We start from the raw sequence: 26,998 nt of genomic DNA, 5'->3' as shown, positions 1-26,998 counted from the left end.
ATATTTTAGAGTATTGGATCCAGAAATGGAATTACTCACAGCCATTACCAAGCCATTCCAGCTTTCAGGCAAAGAACACAAAATCAAGAACGCCCTAATTTCTTCATCAAAATTAATACCCACAGAAGATAACTAACTATTAACAGTATTAAACTCATTTAAATGCTCCGCAATAGATCCACCTTTTTCCATTTTCATATTAAATAAACACTTCATGAGAAATACCTTGTTTGAAGCAGAGGGTTTTTCATACAATTTCGCTAGGGTTTCCATCAACTCTTCTGTCGTCTTCACTTTTATTATATTAAATGCTATCGATGGTGCCAGGCATAACCGAATGCTTCCAAGTGCATTTTTGTCTAAAAGATCCCAGTCGTCATTTGTCATAGATCCCTGATTCTTGGTTTTTCCTTCCAACAACTTCCATAAATCCTTCTGATAAAGATAGTCTTCCATTTGCATCTTCAATAATTGAAAGTTCTGCCCATTAAACTTGTCAACCCTTAGCTTACCCTCGTCTACTATCGCTCCCACTCAACCGTGAGACTCCCACTCAATTGTGAGACTTTCCTACAGAGGATAACTGAAGAAAAAAAAACTTCGCTCTAATACCACTTGTTAGGACAAAACCACGAACAAAAATAACAATTACATGCAAATATAAATAATAATGGAAAATAATAGATCACACAGAAGAGAATACAAGACACCAAATTTAATGTGGTTCACCCAATCCCTAGGCTACGTCCACCAAACGACAAGTCCAATATTATTACGATCTAGTGATTACAACCTAATTACAATCTGTAATCCCTTACAGCTCAATATTCGCATCACCCACAATGAAACAATCCCTAACCGTAAGCCCTTTTATACAAGTATATTTGCCGCTTTAGAGTTAAAATTAGTTACAACATGTCGGCCATAAAATGCCGATAAAATAGCCCCAAATTATTTTTTCCAGTAATTATGGAATATGTATAGTACTTCCCTGATTAGTCACCACAATCTAACAACATCAAGTTCAAGAATCATATGATGCTGAATCTAAAACATTATGGTGACCACCAAAAAAGTAGCAAGATTTAAAACACTTCATATGTGATCAGATTCACAATATCTTATGCTACTACATTCCCCGCTGCCTATTATACTACATTTCTCATACAAGGAAAGGAGAGTTGTAACCTCCCATATAACATCAGGCACATAGTAGATAAAAAAACAATTTTCCTGAGTGTTTTTCTTCAATTTTAAAAAAAAATAAGTCAAAAAAATTTGGATGTTGTAAAAAATTGAAGAAAAGGAATCAGAAATGACTGTTTTACTTCAATTTGGAAAAAAATGGATTTGCAAAAGAAATTAAAATTTGGAAAAAAAAAAGAGGACCGTTTTTCTTCAACCTTTTACATTTTTTTTCAAATCCAATTTTTTCCAATTTTGTCCCAAAATAATTTATGCTTCTATGATTAGGCTCTAACGTATGACAAAGCAAACAATCTCTTCCAAAGATGATATTAGAAGCTTATTGCCACAATTATTACATGCTACTTGTCATGTTTCTCCCCTTCAGTTTTCATACCTCAAAACAAAATCCACAAATGTCATGCCTTAAAAAACACTAAATTTGAAACGCAAGCATAAATTTAAAAATTAAGGATTATAAAATGTAAACCCTAACAGTTATCTAGCTGCTAAAAAATACAGATTTTTTCCCTTTAAAAAAGAAGAGAATAGCAAAACCCTAGAATAAGAGGGAAGAAACAAAAAAAAAAAATCTGAAAATAGAAAACATGGCAAAAGTATTGTTAGGTTATTTGTTTATACCTTGTAAAAGCTGCCAAAAAACGTATTAGTCATCAAATCAGTACAAGATCATGAAAGTCCAATAAAATCAGATTTATATGCACTTAATGTGAGTTCAAGAGGTGGATGAAGAGGTTGGGAAAAAAGGACTAAGCTGATTTTGTAGTTGCAGAATTTATTTACGAGTTACCAAATGAGTTTTTACAAGTCACAAAACTGTGGATAAAATAAGATTTTTGATGGTTTTATAGCTGTGGAATCTATTCATATATCAGCAGGGGAGTTTTTATCTTCAATGCACATTTTTTTATGAGCAACTTATGAAAAACTTGCTAGTAGCTGTACACAATTGTCAGCAAGTACAATTGTGCGTGATTCACCCAACAGATTTTCTCATGAATCGGAACCTTTTTGATTGATTCTTTATACATGATTAATTTGATGTGTAGATCCTTACAAGCTAGGTTTTTATTCAAAAGAGTTTTTCCATGATACAAATAATGTTGTGTATGAATGCTTCATCTGTTCTCTGTATTTCTTTCTCTACCATGATTCTTTTGTAGGCTCAATTTACAAGCTATTATATCGCTGCAAATTGTTATATATAAAAACTCATAACATTTATCTAGCAGGATTAATGGGGAAATGTTTATTGTTTCACAGCATTCAACATCAAAGCTTGATTTTTTATTTTTAGTTCTATGCATTTTCCTTTCATTGTATAGTCAAGCCCAACAATCATGTGAGATCTTTGGAAGGAATGCATTCTTTGACTTAATCATTGTTGAAGTGGGGATTTTGCAATTGAACTTGTTTTTCACAAAATAATGACATCACTTGTGATGGAGCTTGTGTTTGAAGTGCTCATATTGAGCATTTGGATTTAGCCCTTGGTCACATGAGAGATCACAGGATGTTTGAATCTCTTGAATGTATTGTTTTTGCATATTCCTGGCATGATATAGATTTGTAATATTTTACAACTTTGGTGGTTACAGATTTGTGGGTTTTGTAGATGACAAATGGATTTGGATTTGCATGGTGGCTTGGCTGCTTGCTACATAAATGGGATTATTTTACTGAATGCATGGTTTGCAACCATTTGTCTAAGACCGTGGTTTTTTTAAAATATATGGATTGCAGTTGCAGACCAAAGACTCTTCATTATTGAAGATGGAGATTAAGACATGAATGGTTGCAACGTAGGAAGTCTTGTCCAACTTTATCTTGCAAATTCAGTCCTCTTGAATACATTGGCTTGTGCATTCCTAACCTAGAATTGTTGAGAAATGGATTTTTCTGCCATAAATGCATTGGATCTCATGTAATGAGAATTTTGCAGTAACATGGTTGGGTGATGCAGATAATTATATATTATATATTGCTGCAGATAATTATCATCCTGAACTGGTATCGATGTGGGGTTGTTTATACACCAAGACATGACTGCATTATACTAATACAAACAACTGCATGCTATCACTTTAAACTGATATGGATGAACTGCACTTGAATTGGGCTTCGTACATTTTTTAGCAACATATGTTGGAATCAGGCTTTGTCTATTGTGTTTGATGTAATGTTAAGTATATTAATCAGTCTGTGATAGTTGAAAATATAAAATGTGTAACTAAGGTAGAAAAACATTGTATAGGTACTGCACTAATTACTCCTTCGCAAGATAGGTAAGTCTTGCAGTGAAATGAACTATGCTGCATCATACAAAGGCAAGGAATAAGGTCTATGGTGAAATGGACCATGCTACTATTGGTTGATGAAGGAGGTTGTTGGATATCTTGGATATTGGAGAGATTGCTGATTGGAATTGTTGCTGTATGAGGTGTTGACATACAGGTTTTGTCATTGATGTCAACATATGTTCATAGGTTTCAGAGATGAGATAGACAGACTATGATTTTTTGAGTTACAAGCTATTGAGTAGGGCAGTATGGACAGTGTATGACATTCTTAAATATGCGAGCTTCGATTTATGATTCAGAGTGTGTAGACACTATGTCTATAATTGCACAACTTTCTGTGTTGATATGAGAGAGTTACAGATATTTTGGGGAAAACTGGTTGTAGGCTAGTGACAGGGAATTATACCAGAGCTGATTACTGTGTTTTGAGTATAAGTTATTGGCAAGCTGGAACTATTGTATGCGAGCATAAGGTACGGTAGAATACTCGGTGTAGTGCATGCTTCAGGATTTGTGGTACATTTGGTCGATGTTGTGTTGGTCGTTAGTGTGTGACATTTGGATAACTGCTTTTGGAAGCCGACTAGATGGTGTAACATGTATTAAGGATTGGTGAGTGTTGATTATGGATCTTGGCACGTGTTTTGATATTTGTATTTGTAATAGGTATCGTGTGTGCCTTAGCATTGGTTGGTGTAATTATTTGTGCATTGGGGAAGTCCTAATAGGCTGACCTAATTGCTTGTTTGTATCTTGTATAAAGGAAAGTAATTTATTTGTTGTAAAGTAAGAAATGTGAATATGTGTGAACCTTGACGCCGGATATCAGAGCAGAGTTGAAGGTTGGTCAGATACTTTGATAGAGGGATGAGTGGAATCTGTAATCATTCCTTGTGAACTTCATTGAAACTGCGAAGGCAACTGAGTTGTCACTAGTCAATTCATCAAAGGTGGATTTAACCTTTTTCATTTTGGACAGTGAGTCCTCTTGAAGGTGACTTTAAACTTCACACTTTGAACAATGTGCTCAGACAGTGAACCTTTTTATCTCTATCAACTCCTAAAAGGGTTGTGAACCTTTTAACAGGGACTTCTCCTTTAACAGGATTTGGTGTACTAAATGCTTTGTATCAACTACTAACACGATTAGGTCACCTAATAGAAACATTTTCATATTAGTGCATGATCTTGTGGGTATCATCCCCACTAGAGGTTTTTCCCTTAACAAGGTTTTCCTCGAGAACAAAAAATCTTGAATCTTATGGTGTTGCCTTACATCTTGTTCATACTATTTCACGTTGCTATATCTTTCATTGGTGATTTGGTTGAAAAGTATAAAGTTTGTGAATATTGCACACAACTAATTCACCCCACCCACCCCCCTTAGTTGTGTTTTGTGGATTGTTATTCATAACAGCTACATCATACAAAGGCAAGGAATAAGGTCTGTGATGGAATGGGCATGGGTTACATCATACAAAGGCCCTAGATAAGGCCTACAATGGAATGAGTATGAGTTTCACCAAACAAGGGCACTATTTGTAAGTATTAGTCCATATGGGTGTTGAATGCTATAAGTGAGCTTCCTTCATATGCATTGCTATCTAAATCTCTAGGCTAGGGTTCGTATGTCCCTTTAATAGATTTATAAGGCTTAACATAGATTATATCATGCTAATAATATGATTAGTTTATCATTATGTACATGTCTACAATGTACACTTGTTCTTTATTTGGTGGTTGCACAACTTAAATCAGGATTTACCTTGTTAAAATATATTTTAAGTGGTAAAGTTATACCTCTAACCATCTTACAATTCTTATTTTAATGGCATTTGTGATTCTAGGGGGAAAATTAGGGCAATCCCTAAAGGGCTAAAGAGGAGCATTACAAATATTACCACTAGAGAGAATTTGCTTCTCTCGTCTTTTCACCTCTCTACTACAAGGTTTTCTCTCCCCTTTTCTTCCCTTTTATTTCACTATCCTCCACTTGATGTTGTCTCCCCTTTGCCTAAAATGAACTGCATTCAGTTTCACACATACTATCTAACAATTACAATACTTTTCTTGTTCCAAACTCCCATACATTCCTTCCTAGACATCCATAGTGGAAATTCAATCAATTAGTACAGCAATAGTACTCCTCCAAATAAATTCTCAACCAATCCAAGACATCAACTTGGACTCCAACAACCTCAACTCAATCCCCATGGCCACCAAAGTCTAATAATAATAGACAAAAACATTCATCCAGAAGAACGTGATAGGATGCCACATCAAAGAAAATTAGTATTTGTAGCTGGAATAAGTTAGTAGCAACCAAACAATAATGATTTGATGACTTATTGTCCAACATTATAGAAAAGGATGAAGGATCAACCCCTTTAAAAAGTTGATCAGAAAGTGGATTGTCACTTACCTACATCGTACTCCCTGACCTACAACACATTATCAACCTCTAACTACCCAACAGCAAGGAAATAAATGGATATTTGGCCCTACAAATCACATAAAATTGCTGCATATCCATGATGCAGAGCATCATTCTGCATCATGGAAATCTAACAAAGAATCCCAAATCAACCATGAGTTCAATCATCAACACAATGTCTTCAACATGTTAGAGGCATGAACACATGTTTCCCAATACAATCATCAATCAAATCACCATTATCAAATATTCTCCATAGATATAAATACATTATACTTTTATATCCATCTGTTATTCATGAATTATGAGTCATTTATACCCTTCCTATATCCATTTCTTACAAAAGAAAACCAAGAGTTGCCCAACTATGAAATATACTCTATTCTGGTCATGAAATTACAGTCCTAAACAATCATTCATAAATATTAAAATATTGATAGTAGAGACAATCAGACATTCATATTCTTAGATTCTATAATGGCTAGTTACCAAACTTTTCTCCAATTTATAGCAAGATCCAATGGTTCAGTCCAAAGTTATGATTATTTTTCCAAAACTGGTCACTGTGAATCAGAGTTTTGGGCTTTTACAAATAATTTTCACCAAAACCTTGATAACTTTCTCAATAATGCATGAAATAATCTCAAACCAAAAGCAGTGGAAAGCTTATTTAATGTGCTACACTACCATAATAGAAATACACTTGTTTCCAGGTTGTACATGGTCGTACAAGGCCTGGAAACAAGAGGAATAAATTTCAAGACAACAAAACAATAGATTGAAACAATGAAAATATAATATCAAAATGCTTCCAACACTTTCTAATCCTTCCTTCCAACACTTTCTAATCCTTCTCCAACTTTACATCATGTCTATGAATGACCATTATAGAGGCTTTTATAGCATTTACAGCCTTTACACCTTCATGTGGATGTTACAACTTCTCAACTTCCTCTTATGACCATACAACTTCCCAATTCATCTTTTTGCAATTTTTGAAAAGCTGCATTTAACAACTTTTAACTCAAATGACTTTAAAACTTCACAAGAACCTTCCAAACATATTAGAATGGAATATTACTACCTTCTATCACCATTTTACCCCTTCAAGGGTATTTTATACAAATTTTACCAAATGACTAATTGAAGCCCATATTAGAAGAACTTGGACAACTCATTACAATGGGCTCTTTTAGCCTTACATACTTATTTACAATGACATTACAAATGCAAATGTACTTAAATTTACTTATGAATTGAGTTTTACTCTGCTCTAGACTCCTTTTATGCCTTTTCTAGGTGCTCCTGCACCAATCCATTTTGACATCAACTATATTGTTTAACATAATGATTGTAGCAAGAACTTGTTTCCAAAGACTCATCACCTGCACCAACTTCCTATTCACCAACAACAACTTGATCAACAATTATCGCATATTATACAACACATTCGTTAATCTAATTAACACTTGCAGCAACTTGTAGATGGCCAGTAGCAAACCTGTGACTATGCATGTTTGGAAAAAAAAAATCCTTCCAAAAAAACAACTAACACTTTGAAACAATTATTCTATTTTATTTTGTGATAGAAAATCACTTGTGAGCCAGGATGCTCTTACATCATATACCCTAGGCAGACTTATGTGAGCATAATGATCACAAACTGTCTAGGACTCTTTTGTTTCTATCTCAAAATCTCTTCCACTCACTGTCCAGGACTCTTTTGTTGGACATTCAAACACAACCACATATAGGATGCACCCTATCTAAAACCATTTTCTTTCACTGGGTTTTGTAATTGCAGGACTTCCTCACACCTGCAATAAATCCTTAGAGCCTCACAAGACACACAATGAGCTAAGGCCCACTATGATACCATTTAATGCAGTGTCAGTAAGGGGCTCAAATAAACAACAGCCTAAACCCAGCAGCCTAACACTCACTAGCACATGCACACACCAAACGGAAGTAAAGACAATATTGTTTGCACTAATTCACAAACATTGCCCATTAAAAGGCTTATAAAGATGCTCAAATGAGCCTACTGATTTCACAATTCAAAAAGAAATAAAGGAATTGCTTCATTATCTAGGAGGAATGTATAAATTAAAGTCCTCTCAGTATCTCTCTCTTCTCCTAGTATCATTTTCTTCCTCTGTACACTTCCTTTCAAAAGAAACTAGTCTACATGCCAAAGAGTGTTTGCCTATCTATCTTACCTTTATTCCTTTTTACCAGGAGGTTTTTCTGTATATCTCTACCCTCGTCTCAACATCTTGGCTTTTACTCAAGTGATATACATTCAGTTTTGTTAGAATCTAAAAAGAAATAACCAAAAATAAATAGTGCAGAATAATAAAAATAAAACTATGAATAGAAATGATACAAGACAAAAAAGCAACACTAAGTTCGCCTCCAAGAGAGAAATGCAAGTGCTGAAAAAGCAAAAGAGCATTAGAAGAATGCAAAGCAAATAGATGCAAAATACAAAGTCAAAGACTAGCAAGTAGGTGATATATATAGAAAATAAGAGAATGAGATGTGAAAAATACAATGAATGGGACAAGTCCACTATGAGAGCCTAATATAGGCAAGTGTAAGCCTCACTGAAGATGCTGACATCTTGCAACCACTCGCACTAATACTCATGTTATTAATCCTACGCAAGCTTAGTTACAAGTGTAGGAAAACCTAGGAATATAAAAACAATATAACCAACTAGGAACAACAAATACACTAACACTCCCCTTTAAGCACAACTTAGGTGGTGAAAAGATGGGTCCTGACAAATGAAGTACCCATCCTCCACTAATATTGTCAATGTTAATATTGTGCGTGGGACCTAGACCAATAATTCTATTATAAAGAACATTCAATTGGTAAATTAGGGTTCTAATATATTAAATTTCTTATTTTTAATTGGATTTGTGGTTTTAGAGCAAGATTTAGGAATATTCTGAAAGGCGACATTACAATGATTTCCACTCAAAATAGTTGTAAGTAGTTAAAATGGATATTGTTGTTTTTAATCTACAATACCGATTCTCTTCCAAAAACCCAGGGTGTTGATGCCAGTGCATTACGATGCGCCAATGTTTTTGGATGTTGCATCAGTGCTCTCAAGAAGCACGCCTAGCGTCTGTGGATGCGTTTGAGATGCTTCTAAGAGCACCCAGACAACATCCAGGTGCATCTAGAGAGCACTCATGACTTTTTTAATTCCCAGTCACTTAAGTGACTTTAAAAAGTATGTGTTAATTGATTTTTTTAATGGATGTAAAAAATTAAGAAATGCCCCAAAGTTTTTCAATGCTACGAACAAAACCCAAAAAGCATTTTTCTTTCCAATAAGTCGGAGAAATTTTTGATGTAAATTAAACCTTCCACTTTCTGAAAAATAGTCATGTGATGCTATTTGGACAACAACAATTTTTGCAAGTTTTGTACTCTGTTTGCAAAATCTAATGGATGCCCAATTTTTTATTGATAAAAAACTGAAAAATACTTTTTTCTGTTTGATAAGCTGAAGATCAAATATGATATTAAACTGAACTTGCGTCCACTAAAATTTATTCAACTTCAAATCCTTATTTGCTATTGATTTTTTGCTAAGTTGCCAATTCGGGTTTGGGGATGGGTTCGGGTTCGAGGTTCGGGTTCGTGGGTTCGGAAAAAATAATTTTTCCCCATTTGGGTTCATGGGTGGGTTCGTGAGTATATATATATATACACACACACACACAGAAGAGAAACATGCATAGTTGCAAAACAAAGTCATTTCACAATATGAACAATTATGCCAAATGCCAAAGGGTTTCAGGTCCCTTCAAACCCTGTTTTTACCTTAACCTAAAAACATTAAATACTCGCTCATTAATCTATCTTCATGATTGTAAAGAAAATTATGCATTGAATTACTAAATTGCAAAACATAGACTAGTTCATCAAATAATGCATTGAATTACTAAATTGCAAAACAAAGACTAGCTCATCAAATAATAAAGTTTGAAACACAATGATAGATGACAAATGTTTAGTAGTTTATCAATAATCATAGTGTCAAATGCCCTTCAAGGGTCAAATGGATCATCATAAAATGAGGGATCAATGGCTTCATCCCCAACTGCAACTATATCTAGATCTTCATCATTGGAACCCAAACTGGTTCCACTAGTCCCATATGCTGCTATATCATCGTCCTCCTCCTTGACATAAGGGATTAGATGAGTGAAATGTTTTTTATTAGATTCCTTTGAGAGTTACATAAGAAAACAATTAAAAAAGCACTCTTTAAAGTTGTTTTAGCCCCGGGTTCACTATGGGTTCGTCTGGGTTCGCTCCAGCAAGGACCTGGACGAATCCACAGTCAAAACTAAGGACCCTGCCCGGACCCGCAGCGAACCCAGGGACGAATCCGGACCTGTGCGGACCGGGACCTGAATCCGGGCAGCACGGGACAAATTCGGCAACATAGATTTTTTGAGCTCCAATTTTAGTGAAACAAAGTCAAACATTACATTCTTGAGCCTTCTAAACTCTATAAGAACTGAAAAAAGTAACAAAATTACCAAAATGTTGTAAGCATCTGAATTTCAAAAAATCCAAAAGCAAAATTTTCATCACACTTTCAAATTGTCCAAATTATTTTAAGATGCAAGAGAAACAAAGCCTTCAGTTTAAGGAAACCTGAATGCAACTTTTTAGCCCTTCCCCCTGTAGATAAGATAAGATAATTTTATTAAGGTCCAACAAAAGACCAACAAGAGGGTCCAAGGGATTGTAAAAGAGAGAAATCTCACAGCAGGGGCACCAAACAAGGAAAGAAAACAGAACAACAAAAGCAAGAGTTTGCAAACCGATAAGAAATGGAACCACCCCACTAATTGCTTAGAGCAACTGAGAAGAAACCCACAACAAAAGGATAGACCTTAGGGCAAATAGAGATCCCAAGTCATCGTTGAAGACCTCTAGAAGAAGGGGAGGAAGGCCATAGCTGCATGGAGGATCTGCAAGGATGCGTAGCGCTAAGGGGCTCGGGTGGAGGGTCACGAGGCTGCCTAGCCCCATGTGCAGGAGAGACTGCCAGGAAGAATGAACTGATGAACTGATTTGGGTGTGGTCTCGTGGGGAAAGAATATTGTAAAGGCTCTCTATCTTTAGGAGGCCTTGAGGATCCAGGATCACCCTTTATAAGAATATGCAAATGAATAGACATAAAAATTGTGAATACAAATGATATAAGATCAAAATTACGACATAAAGTCTCCATGAGAGAAATGCAAATGTTGCAAAAATAAAATAGCATTAGGGGAATGCAAAGCAAATAACCACAAAATACCAAACAAAAGACTAGCTAGAAGAAGAGTCTGTATAAAAAATTGAGAGGGAGAAGAGGTAAAAAATACAACTAATGGGAAGAGCCCAACACAATAGTCTTAAATAGAAATTGTTAACTCCCATGGAAGATTCTGACAGCTTGCACCCACTCACACCAATACTTGTGTTATATATCATGTGCTTAATTACTAGTGAACAAAAAATATAGGAATGGGAAAATAAAATTACCAGCTAGTAAAAAATTGCACAAAGAAGTTTCACACACTTTGTTTAGTTGTTACAATTCTCTTTTTAATGAAAACTTATTTCTAGACGCTGATAACATAAGATTAATTGTCTAATATGGTAATATTCATCTTCCTTGTAACTATCCGACTAAGCCAAGATGTTTACTTAGCCTTTGAAACCCCAAATCCAACTTCCACAGCTACCAGTAGATAATATTACATGAAAATATTCATCCAAATTGTACATGAATAGCAGCCATTTGTGTAAGATGCCCAAATAAACGTTTTTGTATTTTTGAGAACTATTTCCCCAAATGATAGTTGAGGCAGCAATGCTTTACAAATTTTACATTTACAAGACTAGAAAAGAGATATAATGTCTGCTTCAGTGAATAAACCAGCTAAGAGAAAAGTTGTAATTGTGTGCTAAAAATTAAAATTACTAATTTTTTAATATATATTACCAATATATATTAAACTACAGATGAATACAAAGGCTGATGTTTTGATACAACGTGCTACGGGAATCCTTGATACTACAATATTTGATGCATAAAGTTTTATACATTTCAACATGCTAGGCAACCTCCTTAAATTGCTATATTTATTTAAAAAATCTTCACTCTTTTGCAGCATTTGAATACCTGACAATGAGATTCACTAATCCACATGGGGTTATGGTAGATTATGAAATTGCGTTTTCTTCAAATGCTTCTATCATCAAGTACTATTTTGCCTTTTCGAGCTACTAATACCCCACGAAACCTCTGAACTCCACCTCATGGTATGATCTGACCATCTTTGTATCTTTTTTCCAAACATAGGATGGGAAGGCTATGGCTAGTTTGTCCAAGATACACAGTTTCACTCCAAACCTGTAGAAGAACTTTCTTAAATGGTCTGATTGGGTTATTAGAGTCCTAACAGCATTCAGATTACTCAATGACTCACTTTTTGCTTGCTTCCACCCCACCCTTGGAAACTTTCAGGTTGTATGCCCTGCTCAAAACATAAAGTTGGGTATATCTGCAATTTCCTTGGCCAAAAAATATGATTTAACACATTCAGTTAATTGATACTTCCATAATAAATTTGCAAATAACTTTTGACTGAAATTTACTTTTAACCTGAAATGGTCACAAAAGCAAACATCTAGAATTTGCAAAATTTACGGAAACCAAGGAATCCTATATGGATCCACTTGTAAATAGGCTAGGTCTTTTTGTCCCCATAGTCAATTTTGCTGTAGGACTCATCCCCGAAACAGATTTTGCTGTAATATTTTTCATTCCTGAAACTCAATTTGCTGTAGGATTTCCCTCTTACGGTTCAAGAACAGTTGCTCATCTCTAAATTAAATTTTTGAAATGAAAATACCAAAAATGCTTTTTCTCTTTCCCATTCCTCTCTTTATGCACATTTTCCAAATATAATTAAATGGTAATCATTTTCCCACCATCGTGACATTTAAATTTTAACTTTATATTTTGGATCCCAATAAAGTTACTTTTCAATATAATTTTTCAACTTTGTAAAATAAAATAATTGATTAAATGTAAGTTGCTTGAATTTTAGATTAATTAATTATTCCTTTTTTCCTCCCAATTAATTATGGAAATAAAAGTAGGCTAAGGATCCCTGCCTAACACTTATGCCTGTGAAGGGAAAATTACAATCACATCAAAGAAAAGGGATAATCATTGCTTGAATAGGTGAGCACCGACCAAATCAAGACAAAACAATGACCTAGTGCCATCGATAACAATAAAGGACAAAAGCTCTACCCCTTTAAGATGTTGATCGGTGGCCAAGTGGAACAACGGTTACCTACATCAAACTCTATTACCTTCATCACATCACCAGCCTCAAACAGACAAGTAATAAGTGAAGAAATTGATATTTAGCCCTACATATCACACGACATTGTTGCATATCCATTTTTTCTATTGATTTTAAGAGGATTGCCTGCAGATGTAGTAGCTGTTACATCCCAAATTTTGACCTATTTTAAATTTATTATAGCCATTGAATTGAATGGATTTTCTTTCATAATCATGTGAAAAGGGTAGTTAAATATAACCATTGTATTCTATGAAAATGTTGTTGTCATTATTTGTCTAATTGTTTAATGATGATGGCCGTTATCCATTATTTGTCATATGATAATGATAGTAGTTAGCAATTGCTTGGTTTCGGAATTATGGTTAATAATTAAATTCCTTGCTAATATCTATGTTAAATGTTATTATGGATTTATCATGGAACTTGTTATTATTGTGGAAAATGTTGCATAGGTGATTGTAGGAGAAGACGAAGGGGAGAAGCATTGCTTAACGGGATCAATGGAATGAAGTACTACCTTAGTTCAATTATTTGGTCAACGGGTATGACCTCTAACTATCTCGATAAGGACCTAGTGACTTGAACATCAAGATACAATCAGTGGACACGCATGAACTATTAAATAAACATTTAAAATATTAATCATTTTAACTTAATTTATGCGTACCTCAAATGTTTTTGGTTGACTTTTCCACCACATCATTATAATACATATTTATGTATGTACACATAGATATAAATTAAAGGTGATATAATAGTATTATATTTATACAAGATTTTATATATTTAATACGTACATATAAATGCATGTACAAGAAGACAAAATAATCTTCCAAGATGAAACATGTATTTAGATATACATATTTGAAAGGTACGACCTTGGATAAACATTTATATATACCATCTTAATAATATATTTACGTGCAAGTAAATAAATATGTTTATAATATTGTTTTGATTTATAACCTTCAAGTTCTTTTCCATATTTATTTATTTCTTTTTAAGAGGCGGAAATGTACATTTGGCATTTGATATCGATGAATCAAGAAGGCAAATCTTTTAAAACCGTTCAAGAGTTATGGCTTGCTACCATCGAATGTTCCTTATTTATGAAAGCCAATAGAAGCCAATAAGACAAGAATTGATTTTCTCCTCCCACACAATTTACGATTTACCTCTACAGTTCTTGTCACATTATTTCCTTCTCATTTTTACCTCTGTAGTTCTTGTCACGTCATTTCCTTCTCATTTTTTTACCTCTGCTGAGAGTTGTGCATTTGGAATTACTCAAGTGAAGGAGCTGGATTGTTAGCGTCCAACCAAGGCTCTTTCTTCTTCAAACAACTAGGTTATGTCGTTAGCTTTCCATATTCAATTGATATATATAGATTTTTTTTTTATTTTTTTTTTTATTTTTTTATTATTATTTTTTTATCAAAATACTACTGCATTTGTACTTACAACAGTAAGGTATATTTCCATGAAATGTTGAACTTCATCTTTGTTTGGTATCACCAAATAGGTTCTCAGCGAGTCAGATATTCCCATGCTGAGTTGAGACCAATTGTTCATGACAAGTTTATACATCTTTAATTTTATTGCTATATGACAAAATCAAATTGTATTGTTGCGAGTCTTAAGATTATTTCCTCAAGTCATAAAAGTTGTTATATGCTGAAACATGTAATATTTGTACACCAGCTAAGGATCAGCAGAATGAGATGGTTTACTCTGAGATTGAAACACCTGGGACTCACTCGGTTGTATGGCCAAGGAAGAGGTGAAGAGGTGATAAAAAAATCTACAATAACATGGAAACAAAATCAAATATGACATAACAATTATATATTATTTTAAAAGGAAAATCATTTAATAGCTCATGCATATTCATATGTATTGTTCCCCTGTTGTCAAGTCAAGCGGTGGTGATCGAGTAATAGAAACCATCCAAAAACCTTGGCCAAGGTCATTAAAGACATGTTTGCCATCTTAAGATCACTTGATGTCAATAGTGTCAATTATTCAGACATGTCCGTCCATAACTGTGCCGACAATCTAAACACCGGAAATGCTCAGGTGGCTGGACTAGTAGTATCCCAAGCCTAATCCCGAGGTAGGGATGGCCTTTCTATTCAATAGATTGTGTGGGGATGATTATGGTCTGAGGTTGGCTAAGCCAATGCTTCTCCTCTTACCTGAAAGTCAAGGCTTGCACAACCAGATAAAGACCTTCACTCTTTCCATTTTTGTTATGCATTTATATACCTCTTGTAACAGATTTTGTTTTTAATTTACTTGTATGCAAGGAAAGAGAATTGATCGTTATTTCAATTACTTTAGTTATCGTTATTTCAATTACTTCAATTATATCAGTTGAATGATTATCTTAGTTAATTGTCAATAGTTAAATCAGTTAATGTCACATAAAAGGAATTAAGATGTTTTGTTTCGATAGTTAGTTGAAGAAAACTCTTTCATTTCTATGTGAATCCAGATATTAATTCTTTGTTATGAAAATCCGTTTGCTACAATAGCACTGCCTTCTTGGTATGTGTCTTCCAAGTGCAGCAATATTTTTTTATATTGTGGATGAGATATGGATAGACATGTCCTCTTCATTAATATTTAATTAATATAATAGTTTATTTTTATTTTTATTTTGATGGAGGGTTCAGCCCAGCGAGGCATGAAGCTTGTGAGCTACCAACCAGCGAAGGCCGTTATTGACATATATATAATATATATAACTTCAGTTTAGTCTCATAAGTTTATCCAACTGAAGCTACCAAACATTAACACTCTCTCTTAGCTAGGGAGGATAAACACAAATATTACGCCATTGGTAACATTCGGAATGGCAAAATTTTAAGGACATCTTTGATCAGAAGATATCCACCATTTCAATATCACATTTGATATAATGGGTATTGGCCTACAGAATATTAACGTATAATATTCACCAAATACTCTGAATAATGGCATGCGGAATATCAACACATGATATTCACCATTTTGAAATCACATGAGTATTGGCCACTAAAATATCAACATATGATATTTGCCAGATACCCTAAGTAAGATACCCTAAGTAATGGCTTGCAGAATATCAACATATGGTATTCACCACGTACTCAATAAGGTTTTATATCACATTTGATATCATGAGTATTGGCCTCCAAAATGTCAACATATGATATTCACCTCCAGAATATCAACAGATGATATTCACCAAATACTCTTTGAGTAATGGCCTCCAGAATGTCGAGATGCAAGATATTCACCAAGTACTCTGAGTAATGGCCTCTTAAACATCAAGTCCCTGATATTCACCAAGTACTCTGTGTAATGGCCACTAGAACATCAATTTTCATAACATTCACCATGTTCTCAAAATATTTATACAATATGTGAACGTGCATTCTCATAATGTGTACCATATAAAAATCCACCATGCAAAATATATTCTATCATAATTTGCATAGACATTGTAAGATATCCATCATAATAGAAAATTAAGTTATATAGCCACACACGACTTTTGAACTCTCTAAAAATCAATCACTTGAGCTCCTCATCCAAAGTTGCATTTGGAGAAGTGTGAAACTCCCTCTGAATCCAAGATCAATCTTCCCTTTTCTTGCAATAACAATGCTTGGAAGAAAAAAATCAAGGCAAATAGCTCTTATAATACATATTAAAAAATAAGAGAGAGATTGTTATAATACTCAAGGATAGTAATAACATTAGGAATAGTCAGATATTAGTAGTAATGATTATTCCTTTAGAATAACATAATTATTGTATTCAAGATGACATTACTGTTTAATAATTGTTTAATGTATTCATCCTTACTTTGTTGTGGAACCCACCTCTCACATAAAAATTATACTAATATCTTAAACATATTAATAAATGAAAACAACTTAAAACAATGTTTCTCATACCTTATAATTTCCTTAAGCCTGGTTTGTAAACCGATGTATTCCTGGTTTGTAATCCGATGTATTCCACTTAATTACTTTGCCTTGTGTCCATATTCATTGATGACCCTTTTGCTATGAGAGAGTATTCGATCAAGAGTCTGCTTTGAAGGGTTGAGAAAACTGTTTGAAAGAGTTTAAAACATCCCCCTGTTCTATTGTCAATGCATCCACCCGAAGCTCAAATGCTACATTTATCCCATACTGCCTCATGGAGCAAAGTCATAGATGAGGTGGCCTGAATTTCAAACAGGTACCAAATCTTTGAAGCAATGAAAACCCCATGGGCCCTACTAAAGCTAACGGGAAATTCCAATGCTTTAGTTGCCGCTTTTTTAATAATATTTAGGTTTTCTTACTTAGATCATAACCTCTCCATCAAAATAATCTCTTCCTTTCGTAGTTGAGTCATATGTTTATACTTTATTCAACTGACCCCATTGTTTTGTTTGTCACTTACATGCACGAATTCCTTGTCTCCTTATCGACTATGTCGTAGGTCCACCTTCTAGTACTTGTCAACCCCTTTGTACACTTTGTTGTGCACCCGATGGGAATCAATACAGGTCCCCATCTTAACAAGTCTTCTCTCTGACGTATTCGCTGACGTGGAAGTCAAGCTTCTCGCATGAGGTGTAATCATTCCCTTCTATCCTACGTGGAACTCCCTGTTCCATTTAGTGTTAGGAGCACGTTTGAAACAATATTTTGAGTTACATGTTATTTCCTTCAATTCCTACTTTTATTGGTCGTTCCTTCCTTGATATTTACTATCACCTATGATGAATTATTCTCTTCTTCGATTAGATACGATTTCTGCCCTTGTAAAAAATTCATTTGGGGATGGTGGATCAATAGAGATTCTAAGCGGGTGGGAGACACCTGTGCACGACAAGCAACTGAAAATTGTGGTTTCTTGGCAACCAGGATTTATGATTTACAAAATTCATCAGCATAGAGCTATTTAATATAATATTTAATATATGATATATATAATATATATAGTACTCTCTCTCTTATTTTTTAATACATACTATAACTTCAGTTTAATATATAGTGGTTCCTTGGCAACCAATCACATAGGCCATTGTCATGGAAATCATGATGCCTCCCTCTTCAGCATTTATTTTCAAACACTGAATAGTATTGACCCTGCATGGCAATCACCAATCGATGCCAAATGTCAATCACCCATGTGCTGTTAGACCAATAGAGCTTTGATGATTCCAAATACGTGCCATCTCCTCCTTTATCTCTACCATGGTACACAAGTTGGATACTCATAACCTTATAAACATGAGGTCTCCTGTATATATATGGCTATGTAAAACTTAGCTCAGTGCCTATTTTTATTTGGTGTTCTTTTCATTTTATTCATCTGCAACTTGGTTCTGATACCATGTTTATTTTAACAGGATTGTCTGCTGATGTAGTAGCACTGTCTTCTTGGTATATGTGTCTTCCAGGTGCAGCAATCTTTTTCTATATTGTGGATGAGATATGGATAGACATGTCCTCTTCATTAATATTTAATTAATATAATAGTTTATTATTTAACTACACACACATATATATAATATATATACTATATAAAACTTCAGTTTAGTCTCATGAGTTTATCCAACTAAAGCTACCAAACATTAACATTTTCTTCAACTAAATTGTGATGATTATGCTAATTACTTTGTTGTGAGGAAGAAATGTGTGTTGTGTTAATCTTGCTATTTACTTTGCTACATGGAAGAAACATGTCCGGCTAGACAAACACACATACAAGAAGTATTGACAAGACAAAGACTGACTATAGTCCTTGAATTCTATTTCTATCTTATAACGCCAGTCTAGGTATAGAATAGCTCAATATTTGGAAGATATTATTCAGTTTAACCTATGTTATAAGGCTCTCCCGACCTAGGTCTTGTTCTTGTATGCAATAGCTGTTCTTGTATGCAATAGGGTCAGGCTATAGCTCTACATGTTAAATAGGAAAACATGGTAAGGATAGATATGAAAAACAACACTAGAGAAATTACACACGTGCACGAACATACACACAATTGCAATCTTTGTTTTATGTAATTGCACTCATTTTAGTGACAATTTCATCTACAATGATTTTCAGCACTGGCCAAAGTTTTTAACTGATACATACACACACAAATCTATGTTTTATGATCTTGTACTCATTATGGTAACTATTTTATCTGTGTTGATTTTCAGCCTTAGCCCAAGTTTTGGACTAATTCAAAGTGAACCTCAAGTCTCTTTTCACATATAAAATCAATTCTGAAAATTTCAAAACAACACCAAATTGAAGCAAATTACACCCAGACACTATATTCTAAGTTAATTCTATTTCATTCCCGAGTTTCAGATGTGAAAAACCCTAATCTAGTGCTGCCATAAACCAGGTTCAAACAGTCAATTAGAGTAAAGCGTGAACTAAAAGATCTATATTCCTCATTCTGAACACAACAAAAGATAGCAAGCAAGGTTACTACACCCACTGATGCTATGTTTTCTCTCCTTGGTAAGTTTTCCCCTACAGCAGCAAGCTAGAAGGTTTTACAAACCAAGTTTGAGGGAAATTTTACAATTATTTGTCCTTGATAGCATCTTTCCATCCTCCATTATTTATATCATAGTTGAAAAACTTGGACTCGGTGAAAATTCAAAAAGCCCAAAAAATGCAACTTGGCAAAAAACTAGCAAAATCTCAGCAACTGAAAAAGTTCCTTGATTTTCATTAGAAGCACTTTTTTTTGCAAGCTTCAACAACAAGATGTATCCAATGAGTACAAAAGTGTTTTCCATTAAATTTGATTGATTTAAATACACATTGAGTACAACATCGCATCCTTGTGTGGAATCCTAATTTAATAGTTTGCTAACATCTATAAACAATATATGATCATTGCCTTTGAACATCATCAAATTCAACATAATTTATAAATTGCATATTACAACATTTAACATCTTCCTCTTCCCTATTCTAGTTAAAACATTGAGAGAGGTTCAAAATTCTAGTCATCACATTTGAATCTCAGAAATTGATAATATGATAATTCATCATTGATCAATGATAATAGATATTATGATGGTGATAAAATTAGTTAAGTTCTCCATTTTGATCTCCATTTCTACACCTCGTTGCAATCAAATTTCTTATATGACAAGAGATTCCACCAACAAGTGGGGGTTTGGGAGTGGATACCCTAATGGGTTTGGGCGCAGCAACAATAAGTTGCACAAGGTGTTAGATGTGAAAAAATCCCAACAATGGAAGGGGTGTGGGGGGAATGTTTTGCTTGCTTGCAGGCTGGAAGTACAAGTTCAGGGGTTATGCATCACCCCACCAAAAAAATTAAATAACTTTTTGACATGTCTTTGCCTTTATTTTAATAAAGCCGAGTTTTCACAGAACCAATGATTTGGGATAAACTTACCAAAAGTTTGGCTAATATTCCTACAAGTTGCTGGAGCAAAAAAAAACTCGCCAATCAGAAAAAATTGTGACTTAATAAAACTTGCCATGTTTTCTGTGAGTCTTTCAACTATGGTTGATAACTTGATATATCCTCACTCTCTCTGTTTTCCTTTGCCCTCGTCATTCATCCTTCCCAATTTTTCTTTCATTCAATCCCAAATTTCCATATTCTTTTTCCATACATGCTCCATCATCCCTATTGTCAGATTTGCCCTTCAAACCTCTCCCAAAATCAGTCCAAGCTCTCCATTCCCCTTTGTGTGTATATACACACACACACACACACACACACACACCACTTTGCATGGTACAGTCCCCTAAAGGTTTCTATTTTATCACCCCAAACTTGCACATAAGATGCCACCATTTCACCTTGAATCTGCACAGACATCATTCTTTTACCTATAGCTAAGTTGAACACAGAAAATACAATATAGGAGACTGGCTTAGGCAGTCTCCCATATAGTCAAGCCCTTTCCTCTTATCATAGTCAAACCCTTTCCTCTTGTTCCCTAGCTTGAAGTTTGCATATTTGAAGATCCTAGACAAGCAGAAAGAACCTCCAGGCATTATTGGAATCAGCAACTAAAGAGAACATCCTCCAGAGGTTTCCAATGCCAATGCTTAAGACCCTGTCAAAAAGACTGCGGTGTCCTGTCTGGAGCTAGAACCTTGCCAAAGGTTTTCAGAGGGTCTTAAATACCCAGCTCTAGAGTTAATGTCTACTCTAGCACCTAAAGCCAACACCTGAGTCTAATTTTTGCACCCCACTGCATTCTTGTTTGACTCTAGTGTGACGGACTTGATCATTTGTCTGTAATAATCAGAGAAAACTCACATGTGGCAGACTTGTTTCCCCCATTGTCTCTTGTTAACCTAGCTGGTCATCTTCAGCCTTCAGTATTCCCAGAGACAATGGTTTTTTCCTTACTATCATCTTTATAATTAATCAATACAAATCTTAGAATCAATTGGATTTGATTGATAAGCTGAAAGTTATTGCTCTTTCATATTACATTCCGGTACGTTATTGCAGATCTATTAGAAAAAATTGCTATACTGAAAGAACAGAATGTAGGCTATTATTAAACACAAAACCCAGTTACACAACCTAGCATTCCCACTTTTAGTCTTTCAATCTGGAATCATGGAGCCATTCCCAAGTTTGTATCCTTTCCTTGTCTTATTTACAATAGCTAGCTGATGCAATGAAATATTTTTTTATTTATGACAGGTAAAGTGGGCAATCAATGGATGTTAGCAACACAAAAAATTCATTTATGCAATTCCAATTTAGAAGTTACACTAGACCCAGTACATACAATAGTCTGAGTAATAAAATAAATATTCAATGAGGACAAGATAAAGGAGGTCACATATGTCATCTAGGACATTTAAATGAATCAAAGATACCAAGAGCGTGGAAGAGGAAGATGTAATATACAGTGCTAATCTAAAAATATTAAGGGAAAAATGAAACAGAGGGAAGGGATAAGATGACCTTAAATCTACAAAAATATGGCTATGAACAAGAAAATCGAAAAGTAATGAATGTGGACTTCAAGGTGTGATCTCGAGTCTATAAATTGCAATTGTACACATTGGAACAGGAGGCAGTGATAGCAAACAAATTGAGTTACTCTTGATGTAGTTTTCGTCTGTACAATGATCAAATGCCTCTAAGTGTGATTTTTGTCAAATGGCATACCCTAACTCATCTTGGTAGCCAAATCTTCTTTCATATATCCACTATAAAAAATTCCCATTCTCTTTTATTTTAAAGCTTTGATAGTTAGCCCTAATTCTGGAGCATTCATCCATCATGCTGTGATAATGCTTGTCCAAGTTTATCATTATTTTATACAAGTTCAATGATAATGTAACTGACGGTGTCTGAGTTACACCACCTTGCATGCCAAGGAACTTTGAGCAGAGTTTCTTCAACAAACACATACCTTTAACTTTGGAGAAGTGTTCGATAACATTGTCAACAAGTTCATCAAAGTTTGGAATATAACCATGCAATCCTTCTGAAAGGCCAAATCCTGGATAATCCATTGAGAATACACCATACCCAGATGCAGCAATTTTCCTAGCAATTCCTGCAAGTTTTGTAAGTTCTTAAAAATCTAATTAAATTGTGCAAAAACTAAATTTCAGAGATTTGACTTTGAAAATGTTTTTCAAGAAATAAAAAATGATAATATAGTTCTACTTTTGTCAAACAATCAACTCACCTTCAAAGAAAAATGTACATGTGTCTCCATATCCATGGCAAAAGCAAACAATGCCCTTCACGGAAATGGAGTCTGGAAGCCAACTCTTGGAGAATATCTCTAGCCCACGTGAGTTTGCTTCATAACTCTGCTCATTCAGATTAACTTATCTTTATAACTTAAGAAGCATTTACAATTTCTTCTAGTGCTTGCAACCATCTAGACTAGTAAACATTGAATTCTTACATATCAAATGTGAAAATAAACAGCCAATAAATATTCATCATCAAAACTTCATGGGCTAATCTTATCCTTAAACACTGAAGATGAATCTCGAAAAGTGAACACGCGTGGAACTGAATGTAAAGCTATCCATGCTGACTGTCCACATACACATTCATTAAAAAGGGTTTAATATCAGCTTATAACCATAGTAGCAATGAACTCAAAAAAAATGTCATTGCAATGCTATTCATTAAACTTCTCAGGCAGTGGATTTGATTTTTTTAAACATGTATCTTTTAACTTTTACATTTAGATACAAAATACAGAAGCAAAGGCAGACTGATCATTTTGAGTTCCAGGTTAGGGGAATGGTATATAAACTTTCTTTTACTTTGAATCAATTTCGTTTAGAAGTTAAATTCTAAACCATGAGGAAGGTTTTCCCTTTATTCTGAGTTGCCAATTCTAATTTGGATCCTGGTTCAGGATCGCAGGTTTCGTTTGTGTCCGACAAAATCTTTTTGGGGTATGAATTCATTTTAGTCGTATATATGACAAAGAAGATATTAAGTTTAAAACAACACATAGCAACATACAATCAACAGAACCACCATAAACTAGAATTTCATTTAAATCACTGCTGATAAATTGATGCATTCATGTTCAAACTTAAAGTTCATGCATAATCAGATTTCACCATCATATGGATTTTCTAAATTGTCAACATCACCAACACAATAAATTTATGATAGTAGGAACACTTAACCACAAGCAATACCATTGTCACTTACAATAAAAGTGTGCTCACTTTCAGACTCCTCGCATGCAACATTTTGGGCAGTGGAAGCACCCAAATCAGGATGCTCTGGCTCCATATTCCACAGCTTTGTGTCCCCTTCCTTGCAGCCATGTTGTTTGTGTGAATGGAGGGTACGTATTGCAATGATCAATTGTCATCTATCTTTATGAATGATAAAAAAGAATGAAAGCGTAGCATTTTGTAACAGTATTCATCTTTTTCAATCAAATGAGCTAAAATGAGCTTGATTAGTGTTTGAAATTTTCTAGTTGGCACTTTTTAGAGTTAGGGATTTATTTTAGAGGGACTACATAAAAGTCAAAGGTTTTTTTTTTAAAAAGTTAAAATTTGTCAAACAAATAATGGAATCTTTCAGGTTTGTTGGGATCTTTCTAGATCATTATCAAGAGTTGAGATCCCTCAAGTCCATCCTAGATGAACCCAAATCTCCATGGCCTCACCTGTCAGAATATGCAAGGGAACCAAACCAGACCACACATTTCTAATTGGACACGGATTCAGTAAGCCCCCATGCAAATTCAGCAAATCAGTTTTAATTTATACCCTCACAAGGATATAAATTGTGAATACAAAGCTGCCAATAAATACTGGAAAATGCTTCATGACAGAGTGTGTAATGTCCCCTTTTTGGGACATTAGAAATATTGAAGTCTTATTTTATATAATGCTAAAATTGACTCTGAAACGTAGACTCAAATTATTAAAAGGTCAATTGAATGTTATAAAGAGAGCAAAAGGTCGAGGAGGAATAAGACAAAATGCCAGAGGAAAGTTGAAGAGTCACAAAGGAATAGGATGAAAGCCAAAGGGGAGTCGAAGAGTCTTAATTTGTGTATTAAAAGGGGAAAGAGGCTCATTGTTGGACATGCTTGATTTATTATTTCAGATTTCAGTTCTCTCTTGTGAGAGTATTTGGAAAGCTTCATCTTTCAGCTAATATGAGGACGTAGCCCCTCGTGCCGGCAGACAGTGGACGCCAACCCATTGTCCGGGGAGACATCAGCTCAGGTGTTTCATATACGCTTACAATTTCTTATTCTAGTATTCCAATCTAACTGTTAAATTTGTATTTAAGATTGGGTTTTCTAGTGTTGGTTATTGTATTGTTGTTGTATCATGCAATAACGTATGGAGTTGTACAAGAGGTTGCTGGTTTTATATTACTAATTTGTGACGTACTTTCATATGTTCAAATCCTGAATAGTATCTTGGAAAGACGATTATTTTCTTATGGAGAATCTGCTGGTTTTATTGTTACATCGTATTATATCTATCTATGTTGAGTTTGAATATTATATTTAAGAAATTGATTAAATATCTATTGGGATTTCTACTAGTTTCGATTGTGCCGGAAACTATCTGCAATGTTTTTTTATGAATATATTGTTGAAAAGGAAAATTTAGTAAATATCTAGTTCGGGATATTTCAGAGTGACCGAGTTTTTTAGGGCTTGTTTTCTTTTTACATAAACCCTCTCTATAATAATAAAAATAAAATCTTTTTTTTTTTAATACTAAGCAATGCTTTACAGTTGGCATATTTATAATGTGTAACATCTATTTTATTATATATACTATATTTATCACGACATAACAAAATAAATATTATATCGCTTTTTAGTTCCTCATTTGTTGCTAGGTTTTTTCCATTTAAAACCTGAGTTGAATCCCACTTGTACTTTTACACACCATGTCAGTGCCATATAAATAGAATGCCACTATGCTTAGAAAGGTAGAAGTTATGAATGTTTGGTTCTTATGTAAGACAGAAAAAAATAAAAGCAAATGAAAACTAAATGTATGAACTTTTGACCAATATTTTTGTTTAGTGGGAACCAATATGTTCAAGGATCAAACCAGACTAGCATGTTGACAAATTTGTGGAATATATCACTCAAATTTGCATTTCTACAAATACTAAAAAGCCTACCATCTGTTGTGGAAGACCATTAAACTTTCCTTTCATTTATGTATATGAATTGTTCCTCCTATGCTAAACATGGTTAATCAGAATGCTTCCTGTGTAATAAAAGTGTGAGCGGCCAGATAAATAATTGTATTAAAACAGAGTTGTGACAAATCCTTTTACCTAAATAAAACTACATAGCAAATATTTGCATCAATGCACCCATGTATGTGAATAGATTCAAATAACTTCAAATATGCCTAGTCTGAAATTATGCAACAACTAATGGAGTACACAAGAAGAGTTTCGGGTCTTCAGTTAAACAAAAATGAGGCAATAAAGTAGGGACATAATTGCTTGTTCTTATTGTCTGATGATAACCAATGTATGTTTTTCAAAATTGTGATATGTCTGAAGAAAGACCGATGCTTACAAGTTTTATATTTGATCTATTTTTCATAAAAGCATGGTTGGAAATTTTTGCAACACGGAACACAGGAATATTCTGTCATGATTAAGTGGTTGCCATTGAAATGCAATGCATAAACACAGACAAGCATAATAAAGCTTATGTGTTTTTGGTCAGCATTCAAACTGATATAGAGGTTCTTTAAGTCCATAAAAGGTGAGAGGAGACGAGAAGAATTTCTCATATCACAAAGCAGGAACGTATCACACTCCAAAGAATAAAATGGATTGTAAATAACATACCTCATTAGTCTTTACTCCCGATGGTGTCATCTGCAAGTAGAAAAAAAGTGTTATTAAGATAGTGATTCTGGGAGACTTATTACTGCATACATCTCCATAAACCAATCAACAATACTAGATTTTAATTGCTTAAAGGCATTTGATGATAAACCCTTAATACTCTCGTTATTTTATGGTCTGTAATATAATAATATGTATAATATATCCAGTTCATCGGGTTTTTACTTTAACGGCTCAACAAAGTGCAAGATGAAGCTGGTTTATTGCTCCAATTAAATTTCACCTGTTCTAAACTTTGACGTCCTAT

The 26,998-nt window shown here is 34.2% G+C and overlaps 1 protein-coding gene across 1 annotated transcript in view; it reads right to left on the bottom strand.

Moving 5' to 3' along the window:
- LOC149571116 (caffeoylshikimate esterase-like) overlaps window positions 1–26,998 on the bottom strand; it is a 57,696-nt gene that overhangs the window by 14,877 nt on the left and 15,821 nt on the right. Inside the window, exons 3-5 of the mRNA XM_089812676.1 lie at window positions 26,692–26,721; window positions 23,051–23,177; window positions 22,769–22,915 (exon numbers count right to left, since the gene is read on the bottom strand). Coding sequence (XP_089668802.1) covers window positions 22,769–22,915; window positions 23,051–23,177; window positions 26,692–26,721 — 304 coding nt within the window. The remainder of the gene's footprint in view (window positions 1–22,768; window positions 22,916–23,050; window positions 23,178–26,691; window positions 26,722–26,998) is intronic.

The sequence above is a fragment of the Cupressus sempervirens genome, chromosome 2 (genome assembly GCF_028749045.1).
Source record: "Cupressus sempervirens isolate cs-2001-9-10 chromosome 2, ASM2874904v1, whole genome shotgun sequence".
NCBI lineage: Eukaryota > Viridiplantae > Streptophyta > Pinopsida > Cupressales > Cupressaceae > Cupressus > Cupressus sempervirens.
Note: the sequence above shows the minus strand (reverse complement) of the source record. Positions and strands in the feature narration are given on the sequence as shown.